Genomic DNA, 26863 nt, shown 5'->3' with positions numbered 1-26863 from the left:
CACAGTTAAAAGCACAAAGCAACCTGAAAAGCAATGTGCAAGCTAAGTCACCATCAGCCCATCACTACTACACTTCTGGGGGAATCCTTGTTCCACCAGAGATGGAGATTCAGAACAGATGACTTGGCCAGAACAATATAAGCCATGACTCCTGCATGGGGATGGGGACACCCTTTGTGAAAAATTCCAGCTTCAAAACTAAGCAGACTATTCTGAAGAATGTTTTGTACTGTGAGCCATACAATGTGCTCACACAAGAGAGAACAAGCAAAACATGAGGATTTGTTAAAGGCCGAAGGAATAGTTATTGAAGATGCTGAATTTACAGTGATATTGTTGAAACATTTGTTCCTATTGTGCTGTTATGTTTCCAAAAATAATGAACAGTCTTCACTGTAAAAACACAATCTGCTGTAGTAGCTGCAGATCTATTTTGGCAAGTATGATTTTGGTGAATATGCTGATCTGCTCAGGTTTCAAAAGTCCTAAGAATCTAAATACATCTGGAAAAATGTATCTGCTAAAATCCACTAATCATAGCTGCAGTCATCTCCTGTAGGCTGTATGGCTGTTGCATAGCTAAATACATAGCTTTTAACTACCCTGAAGACTAACCAAAGGTCTGCAAGCTTTGTTAAGAAGAAAAAAATTGCTTTCTAGACCAAACACTACTTAAGCTATAGTAGAGACCCAAGGGAAACGGTCACAGAATTCGGAACCATTTTTTTCCTGGAATTTCTCATTAGAAATATCATATCCATCTTTGTCCTGTTTTTCCAAAATAACATTCTTTTAGGAAACTTTTTACAAAAAAATGTCATTTTCAGTTGATAAAAATCAATAAGATCCATCTTGAAACACAATACAAAACTAACTAATGAAGTACTCATGTTTTCAGAGTAAATGGTAAATATTCTGCAATATAAATAGGAGAATATTCATAAATTTATTCATACTTTTGCAAGTCAGTGAACTTGCACAACAAGCATAAGTAGAAAATCAAGATGGAGTGCCAATTTTTAAACCTGTCAAAACACTACCTGGCACTCTCTTGTTACACAAGCAATCTCACAAAGAAAAAAAAAACATAGTGACTATTTATTTTTAAAAATACCAGATTTATGTCAATCTAATTATGTCCTGCTTGCATGTGTCACTGGAGAGAGACAAGGCAAAGTACCCTCCAAGGTCAAGTGGTTCCTTGCTGGAGAAAGTATATAGAAAACTGCTTGTGCTTTTCTGATTATAAGCAATGATATAAAGGATGGTTCTAATGAATTACATTTTATGTTATGTGCACACATATGCATTCCCTTCTCTGGGATCTTTTCCTAATTATACATACTTCCAACATTAATTTTTATATATAGGTTCCTGATATATGCACATTACTGGATGGTTATCCAAAAGCAATTTCTCCATAAAAATCAATCCATTAATTTCTCTAATCTATGCTATGAAATAGAATAGATTTTGTATCACTGCATTATTTCAAACTAGTTATGAATTAGAATGTTGTCTGCAGCTTACATTTTTTTTCCCCTGCATCTTCTGTCACTTACAAGCCTTCCTTCTCCATCAGTTGTTTGTAGCTGAAATGTTAGAATGTTCCTTCAGCTATTTATTGAACTACTGAAAAAAAATTTTCTTCAGTCTAAAAATATGCTATGACACCAATGAAATCCAAAAATGAACCCTTACTAGGAACACATTCTCCTACAAATGAGCGTCTTGCCCACTTAACAACACAGAGGTCAATTCAAGGCACACAAGAACTAAGACACTCTGAACACTTTCTCTTCAAGTTTGCAAAATAATTAGACACCTCTACCTCTTAACTTTTTCTGTCTTAGTCTACTAAGGGCAATAATGATGCTTGCTAGAAAGACTTAAGAGGCAGTTTCCTTCACACTATCCACCTTGCTCATATGCATTGGCTATTACTCTTGTAAAACATGCAAAGAAATGGTAACGGCTTTGCTCCTCAACTGCTGCTTGGTGGATTAAACCACCTCTGATTTCAGTGTACATTAGTTAAACATGATGTTAACTGCAGTGGCCCATGAGCAAACACAGAATCTACTCTTCTGCTTTTCCTGTACATCAAGTGCACTACTAGGGACACCCATTTATTTTAAACCTCCCCAGGATGGCCTGCCAGATATCAAGAATCAGGATCCTACCACTAGGATCTTTACGCTTCCACAGTGATAGCCCTTTTAGCTCTAGGTCTTCACACAATGGTGCCGATATACTTACTTCTGCTACTAGACTCTTAAGAGCAGAATACCATATCAAAAGTTTTCTTGCAACAATATGGGAGTAAGAGATAAATTAAGAGGTTAGATGAAAATGACAGAAATTGAAAATTTTTACTCTCTCCTTAAACAGTCATTTTAGTTTATAATAATTTATTGCTTTACCTCCTTGAATTCCTCGAACTGTAGCAGTTTTTCCAGCATTATCAAGACCCACCATGATTAGCGTCACCTTCCTCCAAAAGGAAAAAAAAAAATCATTTTTTTCCTCAGCTAAATATCACTTAATATATTAAGTTTTTGAATATAAGTATAGTAAGTTTACCACAAAGTAGCAGAATGAATTCAATCTATCAAACAGCAGATACTGTTACATTTGAGTATCTGGTATTCAGAATCTCAAATCATCTTATTAAACAGAACTGAACAATTAATGAAATGAGAAGTCTCACATTGTGCTGTAAGACTCAAGTGCAACTTAATGATTTTGCTTTTAACTTGTATTCACCTGCTGGAATTTAATTTTATGGTATTGTAAATTTTATCCTTTTTTGTATGGTTGTAGGCTCTTTAATATATTTTTTTTTTAATTTTATTTCCATTATCCTGTATTTTTTCCCTTCTCTGAAAGGAAGGAATAGAACTGTGGTCTTGCCTACGCCAGGAATTTATTCCCATCTCAACCAGCACAGCTGAACAACACTGTACAATACTTGTGTAGAAGTACAAGCCACATAAGCTACTATAAGCTAAGTGGCACAGACACTAATCGTGTCTTTATTTCAAATAGGAGCAATCCAGGCTGTGAATGTGCAACTGGTGGTATTGTATCACTAGTAATATAAGGCACCGCCATTGTAATATATGATAGTTCTCAAATTGGTGCACAGGTTAGAATTTGTATCAGGATAGGATTTTGAGCAAAGCAATAATAAAAATATCTATATGTATATCTCAATCATTCCTCCAGTTCACAAAGAGTCAAAGGAACTTGCTCAACTTTATGTTCACTCAAGCTCCTTTAAGTGAACTAAAAACATCATTATCTCCAGTCTTAAAATTAATAGCATCACACATGAAGTACAATTTATGCAAGGTCTTTCAGAAGAGCCAAAAATCTCAGAAAAAAAGAACTTGAGAATGAACAGCAGGATCACAGTAAATTACACTTTAACAGTAAGCCACAGCAAGAACTGCCATGAGTATTTATGAACTCACAACAGCCTATATTAATGCTATCAAAAAGTTATTTAATTTAATATACTTATTTGTAAAACAGCATACTCTGCAAACGTAATGTTTTCTAGCATTCAGGAGAAGAACTCTTCCTCCTATATGACCATGAAAGGTAAATAGATGTGTACCCCTTATTTCTTCTCTTCCTAGTTTGTAAACAGTTTGAAATAAAAATCTGTGCATTGATGCTAATTGGAGGGTAGCAGATGCAGGATGTCAAAGTAAAAGTAACAAAAAAGAATGAAAACACTAGAATGCTTTAATTAAGAATGGACCAACAGGTTGCCCACAAAATAAAATATTAAAATACTTAAATAACAGTAAGAAAACTAGTATTATATTGGTACTAGAGCCTACTCTTGACCACACAGTTTAATACACTTCAGAACCTCAAAACATAAAAACTAGATCAAAAAGACAAAACCAGTGGAGTTTTACATAGCCGTTTCAGCGTCACCTCACATTCCTGACAATCCCCAAATTGAGGGATCAAAAAGGGGAAGGACCGCTATTTTGAATTTCATGTTTTATTTTAGTCAGAAACAAAAAATCTGATTTAGTTGGTGAATAACATTTTGTTTTTAAGTTACACTCATTGACTTTTTCTTGAAAAGAGAATGACAAATTTTGGGTCTGCTCTGAAAGTATTAATGAATGAAATATACCAAATAAAGTTAAATATGGGTGAGAGGACATAAAATACAGTTTGAGATGAACGTGAGCACAGAAATGTGAAATACTTCCATCCATGTGCTTACCTGACAGGTTCCTGCCACCGTTTTAACCAGTTGCAGCAATTGGCCATTAGACTGAACATCCCTCTTCACTAGCCATTCAGAGCCACAAAAGCTACAGAAACCAGTGTTGACATGCCAGGATGACCTAGGAAGATGGTAGGAGAGACTGCAGAAGCTCAGATGTTGTCTTGTCACTGCTAGCAAGAAGAAAAAGGAAATGAAGAAACATTTATCAGCCTCTATGTGTGACCAAGACACATAGCAGAAGCCCATCTATTCAGCGACTGTCTATTCAATCAGCTTCATGACTGTTTCACCGCGCTTTTTACTTTTTCATCTTTTCACACTTCACTTGCAAAAAAACCCAGTCCTCATTTTACATTTATGGGCATTAACACCATAGCAGTTGCACAAAATAATAACGCAAGGCCAGTGCACATAAGGAAATCTGCAAGTTTGAGCAGTAAGACTATCAAACTATGAAACTCTAGTGCTTGTCCACCTAAAATATAGACTGAAAACTGCAGAGCTATAGTATAAGGACTAATTTCAGGACTAATGTAGATAAGACCTAAGAATACAACAGGAGATGATGGAAGGTATATGTTTAAGGAATCTTTCAATTTAGGTAAGAATCTGGATAGGACATTGAAAGTGAACAAAGACCATCCTACCTGATAAGCATATTCATTTACTGCCAGTGTCTTTTACAAAAAAACAAAAAACAAACAAACAAAAAAGCCACAAAAGAGAGCAACCTGTGAGTGCTCTGAGGAACAGGCAACTTAAAAACTAGTACTTGTCACTAAGTTAAAAAGCAGTATCAGCAGTACTTCAGTCATTTTACCACCCCGTCTTCTGCTCTTCTAGCAAGGGAAAGAAGAAAACGGAATATTCTCCATCGTGATGTTGCTCGCAGAACAAACAGTAGGAAATAACTGCATGCAAGTTTATGACTTTGTATACACATATACATATAAAACAGGAAAGCTTATAGAAATCACGCGGTCAAATACATAAAGAAGCAGACTTGAAGACTCCTTTAGTTATTTCAGCCACAGAAATCCTACTGCAAAAGATCACAGAACGGTTGAGGTTGGAAGAGACCAAGGAAATCATCTAGTCCAACCCCCTTGCTCAAGCAGGGTCACCTGAGCATGTTAGACAGGATTGCATCCAGGCGGGCTTTGAGCATCTCCAGAGAAGAAGATTCCACAACCTCTCTGGGCAAAGAACAGCAAAATAAAAATGTTCAGAAAAAAACCTTTCATGGGTAAGTTACAGTCAATTCTACTGTGCTATTTCAAAGTCATTACCTTCCTGCCAGGATGCCAATCTCTTCCAAAAGTTATCATAGCCCTTGAGAAAGAATGTGCACTGTCACTTCACTATATTCATCTCACAGGCTCCAGTCCTCTTAACTCAAATCTTTATCAGCAGCTTAAGCTGAAAACAACTGGTTTCACATCAGAATACATGAGAGGTAAATATGTTTCATACTGCTAACTTGGCTCCATGAGCAGATTAACTGAGAATAGTAACACTCCGAATTGCCACAAGTCTGCTAGACCTTGTTACTCAAATTTTCAAGTGTGTTTTTACCAAACAGTTCTTTCAAATTTTAAGCTACAACCAGCTTAAAACCAGACTAACTTCTAATTAATGAGAAAACTAAATAAAAATAACTTTTTCCAAAGTCATCATTTTTCCATTTTTATTTGTCTAGAATAGAGGGAAAAAACAAAAAAGAAAAACTGTCCCTAACAAAAATACTTGTTCTTAACAAACTATGATAGGATAGATAATTGACTAGGTATGATCTGAGAATTTCTCCTGATCTTATTAAGTTGCTGTATCCAGCAGTGCCTTTGTATGAAATTGCTATCATTCAATGTCAGAAATAGGTCAGATTTCTTCTAGAGCAGAGACAACAGATACTCTTAAAATATTTACAGCCCTTTATACATGAGCACCTGAGAACAGCTTCTCCATAAGTCTAGCATGCATAGAACAGAAAGGTTCCTACAAAGAAGAACAAGATGATCAGAAGTACTACAAGTATTAAAATCAGTCTCTTAGGAATCTAAAACCCCCAAAATCTCTCCAAAACCCACCCATGCAGTGGAGTATGCCTAGATTCACAAGCAAGTACCAACAAAGCTAACTTTGAAGGGTCGGCTGCATCAATTTGCAGCTAGTTCTGTTGAAAAGCAAAATACAACCGCTCAATAAACAATATACTGACACAAATTTAGCAAGCTCAGTATCACAATTTCCTCACGGAACAAGCCCTATGCCCTATCATACATACTTTCCAGCTTAAAATTTTCAGAAAATTGCTCTAAATCATAGATATGGCCTATAGCATTAAAATTGGATCCAAGAGATAAGAAAAATTTGTTAATGAGAGAAGATCGGAAGAATTTTGCTCAAGCAAAAAGCCCCCAAATGTGGTGTATGTGGTTTATGTGTGGGGCGAGGAAACGTGACAAAAGCAGAAAGAATTCATCCAAAACATGCTACATATAGAAGGCAGGTATTACCTTACTGCTGAGGAAGCAATGGCAGGGAAGTGAGTTAACTTTGTATTCACTATTGTTACACTCTATTGTATAGAGGCTATGTATTTCTTGTGCTTGCTATAAAAATATCCATTGATCTCTGAAGTACATACAGAGCATATCTATACTATATGAATTTTATATGTTGCATTACATTCAGAGCTGTTGCAGACACTGAACCTCTCAACTTGAACTCTTACTTATATTTGTACAGGTGAAGCGAAACTAGCATGCCAACAAGCTCTAATCTGTAAAACTGTGTAATTAAGCTAGTACTCCAAAGAGGTAGCAAGTCAGCAGTAGTGTTAGGGATTAAAAACAGGTCTAAGATCCCATTTTGGGGAAAGAGAACTGGAAGAATGTACTACAGAGACTAAGAAAAAACCAACAGATAAATGTGTTAATTCTTAGCATCGCAGATAAGATCAAGTTTTACTTAGCAGTCTGTGTGTTATGTACCATGCACCAACCAACATGCTCAACATACAAAGTCATCCAGAGAACAAGTTATCTACTTCCATAGGAAAGCGCAAAATTATTGCTTCTTAAAAATTTCATAATTCACGTTGTTCTGCCTTTGCTATAGACTTTTATAGTTTTCTTCCAACACGATATCGAGTTCTCATCTTCCTTAAAAAAAAGGTAAAACAAAACATTTAAAGCAGATTTGCCTCAAAAAGTTTAACTATTAAACTTCCTATTATGATATTCCTTGCCTGACTTCCTTAAGTTTTAACTGTAAGAACACAGTATTTTAGTTGTATTGCATTATATTCTGAATATCAAATCAAATGATTCCACAGCAGAGGAAGCATATTCAACAAAAACTACATACTATCCTCTCAGCCAAAACTGCAAAGTTAACAGGTGCATGAAGTACAAAGTGGAAGTCTTCCCAGTCCTGCAAGACCGAAGTGTACCAGTAATTGTAAAATAGCTCTAGCCCTGTAGGTTCTTCTCCTATAAAGGAAACCTATTGCAGGTCCAAGTGAGTTCCTATGCTTTCCAGCCATATTCTTACCCTTCTCGTGAGCAGAAAGGAGCAGCCCTGATACCCAGTGACTTTGCTTCAAGCATGCATCCTCCACTCCTCGCTCCCACTGTGGGAGTAGTTTCTCTGTTTTTACATAAAGACATCACGTAACACCTACTCCGTGCCGCTCAAAGACTTACAAACACGCTGCCAAACACCCACAGCCCCAGCCTGAAGTGCAGCTAGAGGCCGCTCCGGCCGTGAGCGGCAGCGAAGCGAGGCGCCGGCCCTCGCCCAGCGCGGCGCCCCTCGCCACCCCCGCACCATCCACGACCGCGGGAGGCGCTCCGGGAGACGACGATACCTGGCCGAGGGACCTCCGCCACACAGCGAGGCTCCCAGCCCCGGCGCTGCCGGCCTCGCCCCTCCGGCGCCTCTGGGAAAACAGGCCGCGGAAGCCGCCCTCCCGGAGGAGCGGCCGCGGCTGCAGGCCGCCCCCGCGGGCAGCCGCTCGGAGGCGGCCGCCGCGGCCCGCGCGCCCCCTCCCTTCCTCCCGACAGCGCGCGGCGCGGCCGTTACCGCCCCCTCAGCGCAGGGCCGGCACCGGGGTTGCCCCGGGCGACCGCGGCTGAATGCCGCGTGCCGCGGGGGGCGAGGAGGGGCCAGAGGGGAGCAGGGGCGCGGGGGGCAGCGGCCGCGGCTCGCCGCAGTCACGTGGCCGGCGCCCAGCTCACGCGAAGCCGCCCATTGGCCGAAGCCGAGATCTCCGAGACAGTGAGGACGCGTAACCAGGCCGGTAACCCCTGGTTACCGCTGACGGGGAGAGGGCAAGGACAAAATTATTAACACGAGCGACGCGCGAAGCGGAGGAACACAAACGCTCAGGAGGCGAGGCGAGAGGAGGCGGGCCTATAGGTTAGCCAATAGGAGCGGGTGGCTTCCTCGGCGGCCGCGGAGGAATAACCAATCAGCTGCCAGGAGGACCCACGGAACGCCCGCCCCCTCTCCCGCCCCCAAGTAGGCAAAGGCACGAGCGCCGGCAGACCCGGTGGCGCTGCGGAGGCGCCGTGGCCGGTCGGTTCGCACGCCCGCCTGCCCGCCGCTGCCTCGCGATGCCCGGCGCGCCTAGAGCGCCGCTGTCCCCGGGGCCGCCCCTCGGAGCATCTCGGCGGGGGGGCAGGCACGGCCCGCCGCTGCGCGGGGCCCCGCTGACCCGCGCTCGGGCGCGGCCCGGCGCTGGCAGGCGGCCCGGCCTTCCTACCCCCCCGCCCCGCCGCCCCTCCCTCCCGCCCCCAGTGGCCCGCCCGGCCTCACCGCCCCGCAAAGGAGCCGCAGCGCAGCCACGGCGCCGTGCCCGCTCGCGGCCCGGCCTCCCCCGCTAGCGATGAGGCCGCGGGGCAGGCAGTGCCTGCCGCTGCTCGCCGCCCTGGTGCTGGCTGTCGCCCTCGCGGAGGCCGCGACCTGTGAGTGGGGGGCGGGGGAGGGGAGGGCGCGAGCAGGGCCGCGGCGCGCGGGCGGCAGCCGTTAGCGCACTCGCGCGCCCAACGGCCGGTCCCCCGGCACGGAGCCGGGCGTCGCGGCGAGCCGCCCGGCGGGGTGGGGGCGGGCAGCGTGTCCTCGCCTCTGTGCGGTGCCTCGGCGCCGCTTGGCGTTCGCCTGCCTTGCGCGTTTGTTTTCTCGACCCTGGGGGCAGCTTAGGGGAAAGAGCGTCTCCATGTAGTGCGTGATTCACAGGAAAAAATAGTCCGAGGATCGTGGTCTCAGGGGACCGCTACTACTGTGAAGTCCAGGCAGACAGCCCCGACTCTCTAGATAGGTTCCGACATACGCAGTCAGGTGAGAACTGCTTCTTATCACACACAAATAGAAAAAAACCGAACGTTTTCTCAAGATCAGATTCTTTGAGCTGAGTACTGAAAGAAGCCAGCGTTTTTCTGGAACTAGCAGAATTAGACCGCAAGGAGAATAAGGCTCTTTCTGACCTGCTTTACTAATGATTAAACAGGCAGAGGAAAACGCTGATGTTTACTATTCAGCCTTTTGTTTAAATGATAGGGATTCTGACTATAAAGGCAACCGCAGTGAAAGATGAAAGTTCACCTCCTAAGTTGTTTCTAAACAGACCTAAAAATAAATCTTTTCCCTCGTGTCCTTTTCTTTTGTTTTCATCATGTGTTCTGTTTTGTCTTCCCCACTGCACACACTGTCATTTTTTTAATAAACAGTGGAAAATTAGAAGCTACAAAATTTCAGTGGTCCGTCCTTTCTCTAACCCAGTTTCATATCTCTGGCTCAAAAAAATGCCAGGGATTTCTGGAAGGAGGAGAGGAAAAAAAAAAAAAAAAAGTCTTAACAATGTAGCTTGTGCCATAATCATAAAGGGAATTTCCTTCTCTGCGGTGGACTTCCAGTTTATGCCCTGAAACACAAAGCATGGGCAAACATTTTAGGTTTTATTGCATCTAAAAGACCCACTCATGCTGTTCCTTTTCATATAAATGGCTAATGATTTTTAAACTAAGCTATTTTTCTCAGTAATAACCTGCAGCAGTGAGCATCGCAGGATTAGTTACAAACTTCATAAATGTTCCTGTTTCCAGTTTGGATCTGTTGTATTTTAAGTTCGTGAAAAGTCTATATTGTAGGAAAAAGTAAATAAGACATTCTTAGTAAAGAATCTTCTTCCTGCAGAAACTACATATTTTCTTTTACCTTAAAAAGTCTTCTTAAATTAAGTTTGCTGTAGCAAACACTTGGATGTAAATCTTGAAAACTCCAACAAGTTCTCTTAAGCATATGCATTATAGTGAAGTTTTGGAATCTGCCAATTATTATTGGCAGATAATTCTGACTTATTTACAGAAAAAATGTATGCAAATTAGAATTATGTAGCTAAACATCAAAACATAGGATTGTTTAAAGTCAGCTGTGAATTAGGCCTCATGTACACCACAGAGGCTCTGCCTCAAAGCTTTATCAGCATGGCTGCACTGACAGTACAGCAATGTAAACAAAACCAGAAGAGTTTTTCTGCTTGTGTACATATTCTCCCTTTCATAGTGGCATACAGTGGTGAAAACTCTTTTCTATCAGCATAATCATATCCATTTGAATTTTACAAATTTGAACCATTGTAGCAGGGCTTTGTACTGCAGTCATGGGTTTACTCTTGCTTTACACAATTTTACTATTATTTGTCATTCCTGTTATTTCAGAACAGATAGACCTTCAGCATCATTCTCATTGGCCTGCTTTTATGTAATGACAAATACATACCACTTATTCCCACTTCAGTCTTTGGTAGGACCACCAGGTAGATTTATATATATTAGAAGAAATGAACACTAGAAGACTTCACTATACCTGCTCAAATGCTCAGTAGTGGGGAAGTGCACCAGCTGATCCTGCTCTTCCTGCATTTCCAAGCAACTTTATAGTTGCTCTCTGAGATCAAGGAGAGCTTTAGGACTTTAGCAGGGTCACCTGACATTCAGGAAGTCTTGCCAATAGTCATACCAGAAAGATCAGTTTTACCAAAATGAGAGTGAGTAAACCAATTTGAAAATAAAAGCCTATTTCGTATCAAATACAAGAGGCTGTCACAGTAAGGTTTCTTCAGGTCAGCGTCCAACATTGCAACACTTTTGAGTGCTTCAGCTGTGCTCTATATCATTTAATAAGAGTGTTTTAATATTGTGTTTATGGCAGTATAGTGTTAGTTATATCTGTCACCTGAGACCAATCCAGGCTTGAAATTTTAGGCCTCTTTAGCTGTTCTTTCTGATAAGCTTTATAACTTTTTCTTTCCTGCTAAACTATTTAATAGTGCACAGACAGCGGGGAGGCTATACTTAACTGCTAGCATATCTCACAAAGGTTTTCCAATTTTGAGGTATTATGTATTCACAAACAAGATGGAATTGACTGTCTGCTTGAATTGATCATCTCCGTCATAGACTAGTGATGAATACTTATGTACACCGTATCTGGTTTGCACTGCAGGTGTCATGACCCTCACACAGTTATGCTCATCTGAGAGTTTAAATTGTACGAATGCTGGTAAAGGAAAGCCAGGTGTAGAAGTGTGCTTTTTGTTAACATATGTCAGCCATGATCCTTAACCCCATGAGTTGGACTTTTTCCAGTTGTGCTCGTCTATTCTTCTCTTGATCACAAGGAATGTCCAAAGATAAAATCAATGAGGCAGCAATTCCCCAGTCTGATTTAGTTGCTATTCCTCTAGTTTTGTGTGTTTTACAAATTAAGGACCAGAGACAAAGAGTGTTGAGGTAAATATTTTTATATCATTTCCGCAGCTCACTTATTTGCACACCATCTGTATAAAAATCAGTAAAATAGCAGTGACAAGATACATGAAAATGAAATAATGACACACAACACAATGGTCATAAAATAATCTGCTAGGATTCTGTTTTATCTTTATAAAATCTAAATGTATTTGTATGTTATATACCTTGATGTTTCTCAGAAAAAAATTCTCACCTTTTATTTTGTCTTACACTTCACAGTTCTGAAGAATAAAATGACGTTTATGATAATTACAAATATCAGATAGCTTGATTTTATAAGATACATTTTGGTCTCACATAATAATAGAGATCAGAGAGTATTTACTTCTAGGTCACTGAAAAAGGTAATTCAAAAGAGGCTTCACAATATTTCCCTAACTATCAGTCACATACCTCACTTCATAATATCCATGGCTGGAAAAAAGCCTTTTTCTGAATATGGAATTTAAACTATGCTTCAGGCACAGCACTGCACAAACAGTTTTGTCACTCCAGATCTATTAGATCAAGAACAACTAGTACACATACAGAAAACAGAATCCCGGAATGTTCCCCTTGCCCACTTTCTAAAATTAGAGCAATCAGCCACTCCATGACTATGCATTTAATTCAGGTTTTGTGTTATGTGCTCACATTTGGTCAGTGTTCATAACATTTTTTTCAGCTGTTAAAAATAAACAAATAACTCCTTTGTTTCTACGAAGTTTTATCACAGCAGTATGCCTCAGAGTTCCTGGTGAGGAAACGTCGAGCAAATTCTTTTATGGAAGAAAGTAAGAAGGGAAATTTAGAAAGAGAATGCATTGAAGAATTATGCAATAAGGAAGAAGCCAGGGAAATCTTTGAAAATAATCCTGAAACTGTAAGTGTCTGATGAATGTCTGTGAGACAGATAGTAGTTTTTGAAGAGGGAAAGGCTTGAAGTACATAGAATTCATACTGCAAAGCTTTAAAGAGCTCACAGAGCAAAATCTAGTGATATTTTCTTGCATATACAACCTGCACAAGTAATAATGAAGACCATATAAGAACAGAGGATAGCTATGTAGATATTATTTTAAAGTAAGGATCACCAATGTTAGATCACTGTTGTCTGCAAGCATTCCATGTGTGGGAAACCTATTGGCTTCAATTAAAATTTTACACAGAGGATGCATGACAATGCAACCCTTTTAATGAAGAGATTGGACATTTTACTGTAACTTATTTTTATAGTAGTCAGAACACTTCTCCTCCGTTCATTCCCACTGCATATTATTTAATATTAGGCATATTTTATTCAGCTTTGTATTATAAAATGAATTATTACTTAAAAATATAAGTGGTTAAAATGAAGTTTTGATTTGAAAACTATGTACCAATTCAAATTTCCATCTTTGATAACATTGCATCTATATGGATATACTGATTGTTAGGATTACATCTTACATCATAATCAGCCATCAGTATTTTAACAATTTCTATTTTAGTAACACTTTTCATTTTATTTGAAATGAATTGCATGTGGGATGTTCAACATATTACTTTGGGAAGGCGGGGGCAGCAGCGCAATAAAGGAGGCTGTTCTATAATAAGATTAACACTGGACAAGATACAGCCATCTGAAAATGCTTTTCAAAGTCATTTTGACACTCAGCTCATTTTCATTGCCTTCACTTTGAATGTTTCACTGAGAGAGAAATGAAGTTCAATGAGGACCTTAATCTTCCCTCCACTGATAACTCAGAGGCTTATGTTTAACAGATGTCTGGTGTCATAACTTAAACAGTACTGATATAGACAATTTTATCAATAATTTATGAATCAAAGTAATTTTCTTCTTTGCTTCTGTTATAGTTATAATACAAATACATTTTAGAATGTATTCGGTAATATATTTTGCTATAATTCTACCCTACACCAAATCAGATTTCTTTCATTGTTTATTTTTCTTTTCTTTCTGCAGGAGTATTTTTATCCCAAATATTTACGTAAGTACAAAAAACCTGACCAATCCTGGTATATCATTTACTACACATTTATACTAGTTTTGTTGTTCTAGCCATAGAGCTTGAATGATTTCCTTAATGATTGTAATGCGTAGTAGCTCCCAAGGAGTTCTGTGTGCTTAGATCCCAGCAGAGACATTCAGAAGGTGGGTTTGTGATCAGCTATCCTTAATATGCCCAGACAGTTTTTCTAATTCAAGCTGTGAGAACAGACCCTTTGAAGATGCTGTGCATAAGATGTTGTAATTTCAGTCTAAATGAGTATTTGTATCATAAGCAGATTGTGTGCGTTTGCATTTGCAGGCTGCCTTGCCTCCCATCGAGCAGGGGTTTTCAGGGTTATTGCAAGTACTCCAGATTCTCCAGCTGACCTGAGGGCTTGTGTCAATGGTAAGCACTGCTGTTGTACATTTCACCTGCTGCACTCAGACCTAAGTATACACACTTGCATGGCTAGAAAGCAGTTCACACAGGCAGAAAAAGAAACAAATCTCTGTTTGCCTGAGTTAACCATAATTACCTGGAACAGAAATTCACATAAGAACAACTAGTTGAGACAGAGCATTTTCAGAATAAGAGGTGTAGGTAAGTATTTTTAACTGTCCTCTGGAAAAGAAGCGTAGTTACTTGCAAAATGCTTCCATTTGTAAAACTCTTTTAGAAGCACAGCAGATTTTGCTGCCTCAGGCCACTGACGTCCATTATAATGTCCTCTACACTCTACCAGAGTCTTTAATAATTGTGCATGACTCTTCACATTTAGCTGATACTTTTCTGTCAGTTAAGGGAACAGACCCTCAGCTTAATTCTCGTCTGTACCACTCTTCGGCTCAGTAGTTAAATTATAGCACTTCATGAAGTAGATAACATTACCAGCTGAAGAATGCAAACATTAGCTAGGAAACATAGTCACTGACTGCAGACATAAGATCACAAAACATGAAATCTGTGGTGTTGCTCAAGCATATAGTTTTTAAGCCAATACACTCATAAATACAGTGTGAATAGTATCTTTTCTAATAAATTGAAAGGAAGCAATACCATCTTCCCTACTTGTTGCAATAGAAACATCTCTCTACATTTCTTAAACCTTGACAGCTTGCTTACATCAAAAGAGTTTTCAGTGAGTTTGAATGTACATACTTATCCTTAAGCATCTGACCCTGTTTTTGTCATTGAAAGCAACTAAGAACAAAAAAGAAGTCCTTAATAATTACACTGTACATGGTAATGAGTGAACATATTTTCCAGATCACTTGGCCAACGTGCGTGCTGTCACAAACTAAAATGTACTCTCATTCATCTTCTCTTTCTCACTCTCATTAGAAGTCTTGGGAGGAAAGGAGTTAGTTTGGCGATGTGCAGTGTTTCTGTATTACTAACCATTTCCCAGTGAAAACAACTAGTTTACTTGATACGGATTTTATTTCTCTCTTTGGGTTCACATTATAAAATCAAATTAAAAAAACCTGTTACTGTTAGTTAATCATCAGGAAAAAAGAGAGGTAAGATTATGCACAGAAATTCCAAAGGTCTCTACGGCTTGAGTATTCAAAGAAATTTAGGCACAGTGATTGAGGAAAAGAGTTACTGCTGAGAAAATAAGTGAGATTTAAAATTCCCATTAATAATATATAAGTCGTTTTAAAATCTTGTTTTCACTGAGACAAGCTTTTTGTGATATTGACACCAACAGACTTTTTAAAGTTTTGACTTTTTGAATTTATTGACCCATTTTTTTATATTTTCAAAATGATTTGATAATCTGATTTTCCTAATCAAAATTAAATAACTTTAAAATAATAATTATATTAATCTTCTCAAGCCGAAAAACTAGGCAAAAAATGGCAATGCAAACAGAATTTTAAAACTATTTTCTTATTTGTCCAAATGACTTATTTCACATTACAAACACTGACATTTCTGGATAAATGATTCAAAAAACAAAGTCATTGAATATTTTGACTTTTTTACTCCATTTGGGAAGGAAAAGGAAAATTTTCACAGGCTTTCTTAGGCATTTCCAATCTAAGCAGCTAGCTAAGCTGCATCTTTAAATTCCTAAACATCTGTATCACATAACTCTGGATATTTACGACTGCATGTGAAAATAAACACTTAAAAATGTCTGTATTTATGTTTATGCAGCTTACCATGATACATTTCAGGGATATCAAATACTTTGAGTGGCAGAGGATATAGATACCATAACGTGTTCCTGGCCACTTACTCTTCCACTGTAGGCTGAGTAAATCTTCTAATGTATAGCTGTTGCCACAGAGGTTTCTCAAAGAGCTGGATTATAGATGAAAAGAAAGCATCCCAGTTGGGAAGAGGAGGAGTACCAGGCCTCTCTTCAGAGCAAATGGGTACATTACTGTCCCTTCTGTGGCACATTAATCCTTCATCTATGAACATAATCTCTTTTTCTATTCTATATTATCCATCCATTCTTGTCTTCCTCCTCCAGTGTATTTCACTGGTTCTCCTTTTTTCACTGACTAGGTTCCTAGGGAGGTTTTCCCTCCTTTTATGCACTTAATTTGCTCTGTCTACTCCTACTGAGCACTGCTAATGGAACCCATTGTGTTTTCAGGTGGCTCTCCCACGTGTCCCCAGTGCCTTTTGCTCAGAAACATTTCCACTCTTCCCCACTCCCTTGTGCACTCTGAGCATCAACTTCCACTTTCTATCATTTACATAATGCCTTGCTTATACCAAACTTAGTTCACATGCTTTTTTTCTGTGAACTTACAAAAGCAATGAAGAAGCAAGAAAGAGGAGAAAGTTTAGGCCCTTCCAGAACTGACGTTTGGTAATTCCTGTGAATTAGCCATGCATCAACCCATTTCCTTTTATTTCTTCTGTGCCTATCCATCTTCACCTGTAACAGGAGTCATTTAGTTTGCAAAATGAGTATTATGTGTTACACAACTGCCATCATAGAGATGTGGTATACTTTTTGAGCTTGGTTGGCCTGTGGGGTTTTTGATTTACTTGCAGCAGAATTTAATTAGAACTAGATTTAATTTACAAATATACTAATATCGGATTTTGTTTTCTTTGTCACAGAAGGCTAAATCTATTATTAGATGGGGCCCAATTCTTTTGAACACAATAAAGAAGAATTAAGGAATCCAGTGGGGCCATATATACAGAATCACTGTTGGTGTGGGTCTGCAGAAACACTGGTCTTTCATTTCATTTTTCTGAATCTGAATTTCACAAAATCCTTCCTTCTTTTCATTCTGCTATCTGTTCTGTCAGAACACTACTTTTTTTTTTTTTGAAAGCAAGCCTCAAAATGACATTTTAGAGTTTTGTAAGAATGTAACTCTAAAGTAGAAACAATATGTTTGTAATTATTAGAGGCCTACAGACAAAAGAATCCATAAACCTCGCATAAATCTCTGGAAAAGTAAACAATACATATAGTATGCTGATACAAGATTATGAAAATGGTAAGAAAAGTTAATAGACATTTATGTATCTTGAGTAGAGGAAAAAAGTGAATTCTGTGTTCTGTGCGACAAACTCTGTTTTGAGCTTTGCTTTCTGAGGTCATGCTAGCATGTGCAAAGAGCCCTCAATTACTCTTTCCAGTCCAAGTTTCCATTTCTGTCAGTGAAACTAGTATATGTGAAAGGTGACAGTATTGGACACCTATATGTCTAGTCTGCCCACAGAACCTGTGCAGCCATGGCAACCTGAGCTCCAAAATTCTTTGCAAAGATGACCTTCCTTGAACAAATAAAATGATCTCTGTATTCTTTAGACTTTGTTTTTTTTCTGCTGAAATTTGCACTAAGACAACTGAAATGATGAGGCAGAGTATAGTTCTGTAAAAAGTGAAATAAGTCCTTAAAATGTAATGAAGTATCAAGCCTACATTTGGTCACAGCTTTCAGGGATTAACATGGTTTAGTGAGCCATTTGTTTTCTATTGTTTTGAAAGTATGAGTGTTGGTGATAATGTCTTTGGATTAGCTTTAGAAGGGGAAGTGTCTTGGTTTTTTTAGACACTTGCTAACTTTTACTAACAGAATTAGTAGCAAGGTTGTTATATACGTACTTGATCTTATGCATCCAACTCTTTCCTTTCTTGTGAAAGGTTCCTGTGGAAGGACAAAAAGCAGACTAAGCTGGCTATCGAGGAAAAATCACCCAAACCCAAATATTTCCAATGTTTTTCCTCCAACAGAAATTTCAAACCAATGTAGCCCTCTACCATGCCATAGAGATGGATATAAGGACTGCATAGATGGACAAGCCAAATATACATGTGTCTGTAAACCAGGATGGCAAGGAGAGAAATGTGAAGAAGGTACAGTCTCTACTGTCATTGTGCTGATAGTTCTCAGGAACACAGTTATATTTGTTCTAGTATTACTGAGTAGTATCAACACACATAATTGGCCAATGAATCTTTGAGCAAAGGTTTCTATTTTGTATTCCTTCTAGATATAAATGAATGTGAAAACATAAACGGAGGTTGCAGCCAACATTGTTCTAATTTACCTGGAAGCTACCGTTGTTTATGTGAAGATGGTTACTTCATGCATACAAATAAACAAGACTGCAGAGGTAGGAAGTGTGACTTAACAAGAACATTGTTACATGACAGTACATTGCCTGTAGACTAGAAAGAAAAGAGTTTATGCTGGTGGTTCCATAACTGCTTTAAGTCAGCACCATCTGACATTGCCTCTGAAAGAAGCAGTTCTGCTCCAAACCTGACCACTCATCCCACCTCTTGCTTTACACCACCACAAACATTTGTGTAACTATGTAGTGAACCAAATCAAGGAACTGCAATAGGTTAAAACTAATCTGGGGGCATGGAAAGGCTAGATACTAGATTCTGCTTCAATACTAAAGGCATGTAAAACTGAGCAAATCTAAGCTTATTAACTACCTGCTAAGATGTATTTTGTTTCAGTCACTAACTAGTTACACATAGTATGCTGAAACAAGGATCTAGATTGGTAGGACCAGCTAACAAACAGAAATCCTATCTGACAAATGGTGCTGTAGCTTGAATCACTCTTAATTTGTGGTACCCTTCTTTCTTTTAGGAGTTTGTAAGTTCATTGGAGAAGAAACTATTCATGAATCTGAAAATGCTCTTCATAAAAAAAAAAATCTTGTATTATATCACCCAGCACAACATTTTTCTTAAAAGTGTGTGTCTGTTATTATTGACTGTGACCTCTGTGCTTCCTCCTATTTCAGATAAAGACTGTGTATAGTAACAAGCAGCAATTCTTCCTGCAGAGTTAGAAAAAGTGTAATCTCACTTCATCTTAATATCATTTATTTTACTGGTGAACTGTGCCAACAGTTTTGGATAAAGTCAAATTATTAAGAGGCTAGATGTGAATATCTTCCACTGTTGCCTCTTTCAGTGGATATATTTTTGTGAAGGAACAGATTCCAGAGAAATTCCAGAAGAGTGGAAATTAGCTGTTGTATCAAGAAGGGCAGGTAGATAAGTTGGTTAGCCTCTCAAGTAGTCTTAGAAAGATATTGGAAAAGCTGGGATTTTTTGAAAAAGAAATATATATATGTATATGTATATACTATGTATCTTAATTTAGTAGAAGAACCAGCTAACAGATCTCAAAAAATATTTCTCAGTGAGGTGATTATTTAATGAGGATACTTCTAGTGGAGCTTTACAAAAACTAATGGTAAGGTCAACTCTGTTCACTGTTTTCACTAGTGATGTAAGCAAAAATGTGAATACTGATCATTCAAAGAGTGGCAGATTGGTAAATTAGAGTGAGGACTAAGCAGCCAAAGTGCTGTTTAGTTTTTCTGATAAACTGGATTACATTCAAGCACAAAATTAATGCACCTAGGAATTTGTAGTGCATACCAGAACTATAGAAAAGTGGACAGCTTTGACTAAAAAGTTTTGTGTGTCCAAGCAAGCAAGTAGCAGAACCTGTGCAGTACCATTTCCACAATCAGCACAAAACCATGGAGAAAACTGAAAGGATCCTTGCACATACAAGTGGGAATGGAAGTACTACCCGGAAACTGACACTCTTCTGTCTGTAAGACATTTAGTAAGATCATATGCTGCATCCAGTTTAGAATCTGCATTTTGAAAATGACATTGAAAAATTGGAAACATCAGGGAAGATGATAGATACTAAAATGATTTGAGTGATGGAGGGACAGTGAGAGACTTGAACACCTGTCAACATAGCCAATTGAAGAGATTGTGAGATGAATTGATTGTAGCATGTAGGAATCCCTGATAGGATTATCAGTGTCTTTCTGGATGTCTTTTTCTAAGATATGATTTTATTATGCAGTCTGGCTTAGTTTATAGGAAATCTGTAGATCACATTTCTCTTTTGCCTTCTTTTCCTGTTATCCACAAAATGGAAAAGAGAATGCGAAAGGTAGGCAAGACAGAGAATTCACTTTTCAGTGAAGGGAAGCTGAAATGCTGTTTTGAGTCCTCTGGAAATCTTTACTGCTGTAGATAAACTCTGCTGTGAACACTTGTTAAACCTAGGAAGGAAGACCTAATTTGGCAGTATTCATGCTCCCCTGTTCCCTGCCTAAGTTCTCATGATCTTGGATAGGGGTGAGGACAAAAAGTTATGCAAGAGAGCAACTTGTTTTTAATAACTTGTTTGTATTTCTAGATATAAATGAATGTGTGCTACTTCCAAACATCTGTGGGACAGCCATCTGTAAGAATACACAGGGAAAATATGAATGTGAATGTGCAGAAGGCTACATATATAATTCAACTTCCAAGAAATGTGAAGGTATGTTTCTTTAAAAAAAAAAAACACATGGTAGCAAACTCCAGCATCTTTTGTAGTGATGTATTTTATTAATCTTCATATTGTCTACTGCAATATGACTCAAGCGTTGGTTCTTTTAGGGGGTTGATCAGGCTGTGCTGCATAAAGCATGTGTAGTTGCTGTGACCTACTCACAGATCTTGGAGGGTTAAGGTATACTCCTCTTTGTCCTGCTGTATGCCAGATACTTTCTGAGTTCATGGGAGGTCTCCTGTCTAGCAGTAGAGAAGACTCGCTGTCCACGCAGATCTCTTGCATGGTTATGTCTCAAACCAGCTAACACGTTTCTTTCAGATAACTTGGAGCAACATGTTGGGGATCTGTGCACTAGTAGAGTGGTATCCTGTTGCAAGCACTGTTACACCCGTAAGGGTAAAATATTTGATGTCAGACACCTTGATATAAATCCCTAACTCAAGTGAGGTAATGGTAAAAGCAGATAAAAGTAATAGTTATTTGCCAAATCCAAACTAGGTAAGACAATTAGGAAGACTTAGAAAGACATAACTACCAGAAATGAAAATCACACTTAACCTATTTGTCTTGAAGAAAACATAAAAAGCTTCTCCTTACCCATCTGATAGGCTGTTTAGGTGCTTATTTAGTCCACATGGCCAAGGGCTTAATCTTTCTGTCCTTTTTAGGTCCTTATGTTTCAGATACATGTACGAACTTTTCATGAGGGTCAGCAAATCCCTTTTAAAATGACATTCAAGCCTAATACCCTAACCTTCCATAGGGTATCCAGTTACATTAGGAAGTAACTGCTGTAGAGTGAACTAACCTGTCTTCCAGGCTGGGAGTGACAGCACAACAGTCATGTGAAAGATTCTTTATGAGAAGAACCCCATAGTAAAATGAAACCCATTTTTCCTTATCTATAAGAATACTGTGAAAGGAGCTGCACCAGAAGAGTCTTTCCTCAGGACTATTATTTTCTGAAGTGACAATCTGGAAGAAAGAACCTCAAGATAAAGTTCTGTAACAATTGTAACAAAGTTGAAAAATACCAATAGCTAGTGGTAAAGTGGCAATAAGCTATTCTCACAGAGACCATTATAAAATAAATTTTTAAAGTATTTGCAGAATTGCCCTAGAGTAGATTTTAATTCTCACTACCAATTAAACTTTCTGTATGTTTAATACATACATCAGAAATTAAATTTCAGTTGTGGAAGAAATATATGAGATCTTAGAGCTTTATTATGGGAAGAAATTTTTTATTTCTCCAATTTAAGAAAAAAATAATCAGTGATCGAGTTTTAATTAAAATTCTACCTTTATGTTATTGCTCAAAAAGACAACTAGCCTTTTACTAATTATGAATCTTTTGGGCCATGCCTTTTCATTCAGTTTTCTGGTGACAAAACTTCGTACAGTGATAAGGATTATATATTCAGACATCTGTTCTTCTTTGCCCAGTTATTATGGAACTAAAATTGTTACTGACAGAATTTTCTGTCTGTTTTACATGCACTGGAATGAGAAAGACCTTGCAGTAAAAAAAACCTAATTCTCTTCCCTCTCTCTACTCCCTGCAGATATATGGGTTACATGAAATCAAATTTAAGTATTACTTTTCTTCTGAAATTGGGGATCCCAGAAGGTTGCTGGGTGCAGACATTAAAAGCAACAAAATCTTACCTCTTAGAAGAAAGATAATGCTGCTAAGCTTTCAGACCTAGTTGTAACCACATTAAGTGAGTCACCAAATCCTGTCTAAGGACAGGATTGTGCAGACAGACAAGAATTAGCTTTTCATTGTCATGTTGCGTGTGGGTTGCCAAATTCAGTCTCTCCTACTAGAAGAGTCAGGTTGACATGCATTTATGCACATCTGTGTCTACAACGGCAGATGCAATAGAGAGGAATAGAAAAGAATTTTTTTTAACAGTTCTTAGGAGAAGGTTGCTACAGTAGTTCTTCGTCCCCACCTTCTAGAAGCCACCATCAATAGAAGGTACCTGTACAATCCTGTGTTTGTTTCACAGAAATCATACTAGTTTAGATACAGAATCTGTTTATCTTCTTTGGTCCACCTTTTCAATTTCAAACACTCTAACACAAAAGATAGTAGTAGGGATGAGCGATATGCCTATTGTGCCAGAAGGGCCTGGTTTTCAGTCAGTATCTAAGAGGCAAACCACACCAAACCTATGTTTTAAAGAATGACCTAAAAATTTTGCATATCTTTACCTCATGCCCATCTTCCTTCTCTAAAAGAGGATCTTCTCCTAAAGCAGTGACTGAACAAGTTAATCAAACAGCACAGAGTATGCCTGTATTTCAGATATTAATCCATTTTAGCACATAATCTGAAAATCTGAGACAGGGAATCAGCCTTTCCCCTTCCCATATTTAACATGCACAAAACCCTGCTCATCCACATCCATGCTCTGGGGAAATCACCATTTTCCCCTAGTGTTATATAGGGCAGCCCCCTGCTAGGACAGAATTGGCAGTTTCTTTGTGGCTTATTTTATCGTAACTTAGCAACTCAAAGCAGCAAATTATTTGCTGGTGGACGACAAGTTGACCATGAGCCAGCAATGTGCCCTTGTGGCCAAGAAGGCCAATGGTATGCTGGGGTGCATTAGGAAGAGTGTTGCCAGCAGGTCGAGGGAGGTGATCCTGCCCCTCTCCTCAGCCCTGGGGAGGCCTCATCTTGAGTACTGCGTCCAGTTGTGGGCTCCCCAGTACAGGAGAGACATGGAGGTACTGGAGAGAGCCCAGCATAGGGCCACAAAGATGATCCGAGGGCTGGAGCATCTGCCCTCTGAGGAACGGCTGCGAGAGCTGGACCTCTTCAGCCTGTGGAAGAGAAGGCTGAGGGGGGATCTTATCAATGTATATAAGTACCTGAAGGGAGGGTGTCAGGAGGATGGGGACAAACTCTTCTCAGTTGTCCCATGTGACAGGACAAGAGGCAATGGGCAGAAATTGAAGCACAGGAAGTCCCACCTGACCGTGAGGGGGGATTTCTTCCCTGCAAGAGTGACAGAGCACTGGCACAGGTTGCCCACACAGGTTGTGGAGTCTCCTTCTCTGGCGCTATTTAAAGCCCGTCTGGATGCAACCCTGTTAACATGCTGTAGGTGACCCCGCTTGAGCAGGGCAGTTGGACTAGATATCTCCAGAGGTCCCTTCCAACCTTACTGGTTCTATGATTTTGTGATTTTAGTCTTCCACTGAAAGCAGCTGAATGAACCCAGCGTGCTACTCAGGATCATAGGTTTATATGAGGAGCTTCTCATATGATATGGGACTGACATGTGGAGAGATCTGTGGGAAGCCTCTGAAATAACACAATGCAAAGATGTTGAGTACATCTTGAAAGAATAGCAGGATAATTACAGCATACATAATTAAAACAACTCCAAAAAACCTGCTCCTCATCTCCCTGTACAAGTCAGCATTTTTGTAGCAGGGCAATTAGCTCTACACAGTGAGATCCTGCCATTTGGACTGATAGGGAGTTCCAAAATGTCTGCAGAGAAATGAGACTTTTGTACCTGTGCAAGAAGCTTGCATATCCCTCAGGAATATCCACTGGAGGCAGACCTCTTACTTTTGAGCAGTAGGTTGATATTAGTAATGGAAATTGACACCCCAGATTGATGCCAGTCTATAAGTAATTGGTATAATGATAGAAATTCATCTGTCAAGCACTGTATGATAAGCTTTCATAATACCTCCTAAGCTTCTGTTTATCTACAGGCTCTGGGGCCAAGGAATGTGCTTGAAGTAAGTCCTGCTTTCAGAGAATTCAGCATGCAGATTTACCCTAGTGCTGCTGAATATCCAGTGCTGATAGTTTTGCTTTTCTACTGCTATGTGTTAATGTACTGAAAGGGGTACAAGATCTTTCACAGAGAACAATGCTTCCTAAAAGGTCTATACAGAGTCATACCGCTGTACTGGGCCTGGGAAGAAAGGTGCTGAGATTTGATTTTACCCTTGCTGGAAAAGTACTCCAGTTCAGGGTCTTGCTCCCCCTCAGAGTCTTTCTGCTGCCATTCTTTTCAAGAGGTGTTCAGTGGCGTGTTTTCTTTTACATCTCCACAGTGAGACAGGCTATCACTTTTTTTTTATTTCTTCTTTGTAGCATCATCTATGTCCTCAGACTTAAATGGGTCTTCAGACCCCAAATGATCATAATGGAATGAAAGGTATTTTTCCAAAAACAGGTGGAGTAGGGAAGGACGGAGGAAGAATTCTTCTCACCTATAGCATAGTATGAGTCAGCTACATTTTGGAATTTATCATTGCCTCATTTGCAAGTTTGATAGGATGTGAAAATACAGTAAAACCAAAAAAAAGCAACTGATGACATTGTAATACATTGTTTATAGCTTGTCTTAATTTTAAATGGACATCAGATTGCCAGTCAGGAGAAATTACTACGAAGTGACTTTCACAGCAGAATCTCTTTTACCAAGCTGAGTTTGCAATCTCTATCAGGTTAGGCAACCCACCAAGACCATAAACATTTTGATGATTACTAAATTGAAAAGAGTTAAACATGCCAAACAGTAGAGAGGTCATCTAAGCATAAAAGGAGGAAACAGAGGAGTCAATGATTCACAAATGTGCATCAGCAAAATTTGTCTTAACAGACAGAAATACTGCCACACAACTAATTTGTGAGCATTACGTCCCAGGCATACAGAAAGAACTTGGGATAAGCTTCTGAAACAAACACTTAAATATGGCAACCTGCCCTGGTATCTTATTCCTCTAAGTACTACCGGTAGCAAAGGCCAAAATGAATGAAATGGGAATCAAGCCATCAGCAGGGGGTCGGTAATTTATATCTGCAGGAGTTTGTACAAGTATATGTACATATATATATGTATATATTTATATATATGGGCAGAGTAGAGACTTTGTAATTTCAGACACAATTTAATTTGTTCATTTTTTAAAAAATTAAGTTATGGTAATGCAACAGCAAAAAAAATCTGTAAAATGTATGTCAAATCAACTTGAAGAAACACCTTTACTTCTCTACTTCTACATAAGCAATTCCTTTTACTCTGTTAGCTGACATTCTGGATGCACATTTGAAGGAACAGAGGAAAGGAGAAATATCTCTCGTGTAGTCTTTTCTGCAGCTACTCACCTAAGATCAGTTAGAGCCTGAACAATCCAAAAGCCACAGTCATCATCTTTCCATTCATTTCTCAGGAAATCTCTTCCAGTATTTATCAAACCTTCCCTCAGAAGAGGCAAACGTGTCAGGCAGCATTTGCTGGCCAAATACTTAAGGTCTTCTACTTGTCTTTATAACCAAACATATCCTCAGAGAATTCTCCTAGAACAGGCAATGGAACAGCACGCAGAGCCGTTGGTCTGAATTCACTGTTTTTAGAAGTACCATAATTACATGCAGAGAACTCCCACGGAGAACCTTGTCACTGTTCCGGCCACTCCCCTTTCAGGAAAGGGAACTCTTTTCTAGCAAAATGGAAGCAAGGAAGGTGGTGAGTTGGCTTTAGAGTGCTAGAAAATGCCATGTTGAGTTCTGCACAGCTTGAACATACTGTAGAGTTAATAGTAGTTTTCTTTAGTTGAACATCCGAGACACCTGATGTGCTTCTACCATGCAGTGCAAATACACAAATTTATTAAGCTAGTTCAAAATGGCATTGGAACTCTTTCCAAAAATAGAAAAAAGAATATCCAAAGCACTCTGTTATACTCCATCAGCCTGCTACAAGACAGGAGATTATTCTCAACTTGGTAGGGCAGAGATAAGCTATCACTCTGGAGGAGAAATGACTCAGAACAATCACTGTTCAGTAGTCTACATGAAGAGTAAACATGAAAGTTTGGTACCACAAAGCTATATAAAGACAAGTAGAACTTACTGAGATCAGAGGGTAGAATGGGAGGTGAGCAGAAAAAGGTGGGCTTTACATGAACACCATGAGAAGACTGCATTTGAATCTTGTAACTCACAGCTCACATAAC

At 39.2% G+C, this 26863-nt stretch overlaps 2 protein-coding genes across 7 annotated transcripts in view; one reads left to right on the top strand and one right to left on the bottom strand.

The window, feature by feature from the left end:
• The window catches only part of ARL13B (ADP ribosylation factor like GTPase 13B), a 50006-nt gene extending 41455 nt beyond the window's left edge, over positions 1–8551 (bottom strand). For 2 of the 6 annotated variants that reach the window (XM_062597043.1, XM_062597002.1), the window contains exons 1-3: positions 8130–8551; positions 4253–4428; positions 2424–2494 (exon numbers count right to left, since the gene is read on the bottom strand). In XM_062597043.1, the coding sequence (XP_062453027.1) occupies positions 2424–2494; positions 4253–4311 (130 nt within the window). In that variant the 5' untranslated portion in view covers positions 4312–4428; positions 8130–8551. Of the gene's footprint in view, positions 1–2423; positions 2495–4252; positions 4429–5382; positions 5402–8129 lie in introns of those variants that run through there. The other 4 variants (XM_062597011.1, XM_062597028.1, XM_062597037.1 and 1 more) reach the window with 4 other exon arrangements.
• Positions 8552–9091: 540 nt separating this feature from the next.
• Positions 9092–26863, top strand: part of PROS1 (protein S) — a 36720-nt gene continuing 18948 nt past the window's right edge. Inside the window, exons 1-7 of the mRNA XM_062596990.1 lie at positions 9092–9228; positions 12780–12937; positions 14021–14045; positions 14367–14453; positions 18265–18387; positions 18525–18647; positions 20726–20851. Of these exons, the coding sequence (XP_062452974.1) occupies positions 9150–9228; positions 12780–12937; positions 14021–14045; positions 14367–14453; positions 18265–18387; positions 18525–18647; positions 20726–20851 (721 nt within the window). The 5' untranslated portion in view covers positions 9092–9149. The remainder of the gene's footprint in view (positions 9229–12779; positions 12938–14020; positions 14046–14366; positions 14454–18264; positions 18388–18524; positions 18648–20725; positions 20852–26863) is intronic.

Source organism: Rhea pennata, chromosome 1 (assembly GCF_028389875.1).
Source record: "Rhea pennata isolate bPtePen1 chromosome 1, bPtePen1.pri, whole genome shotgun sequence".
NCBI classification, from domain to species: Eukaryota; Metazoa; Chordata; class Aves; order Rheiformes; family Rheidae; genus Rhea; species Rhea pennata.
Note: the sequence above shows the minus strand (reverse complement) of the source record. Positions and strands in the feature narration are given on the sequence as shown.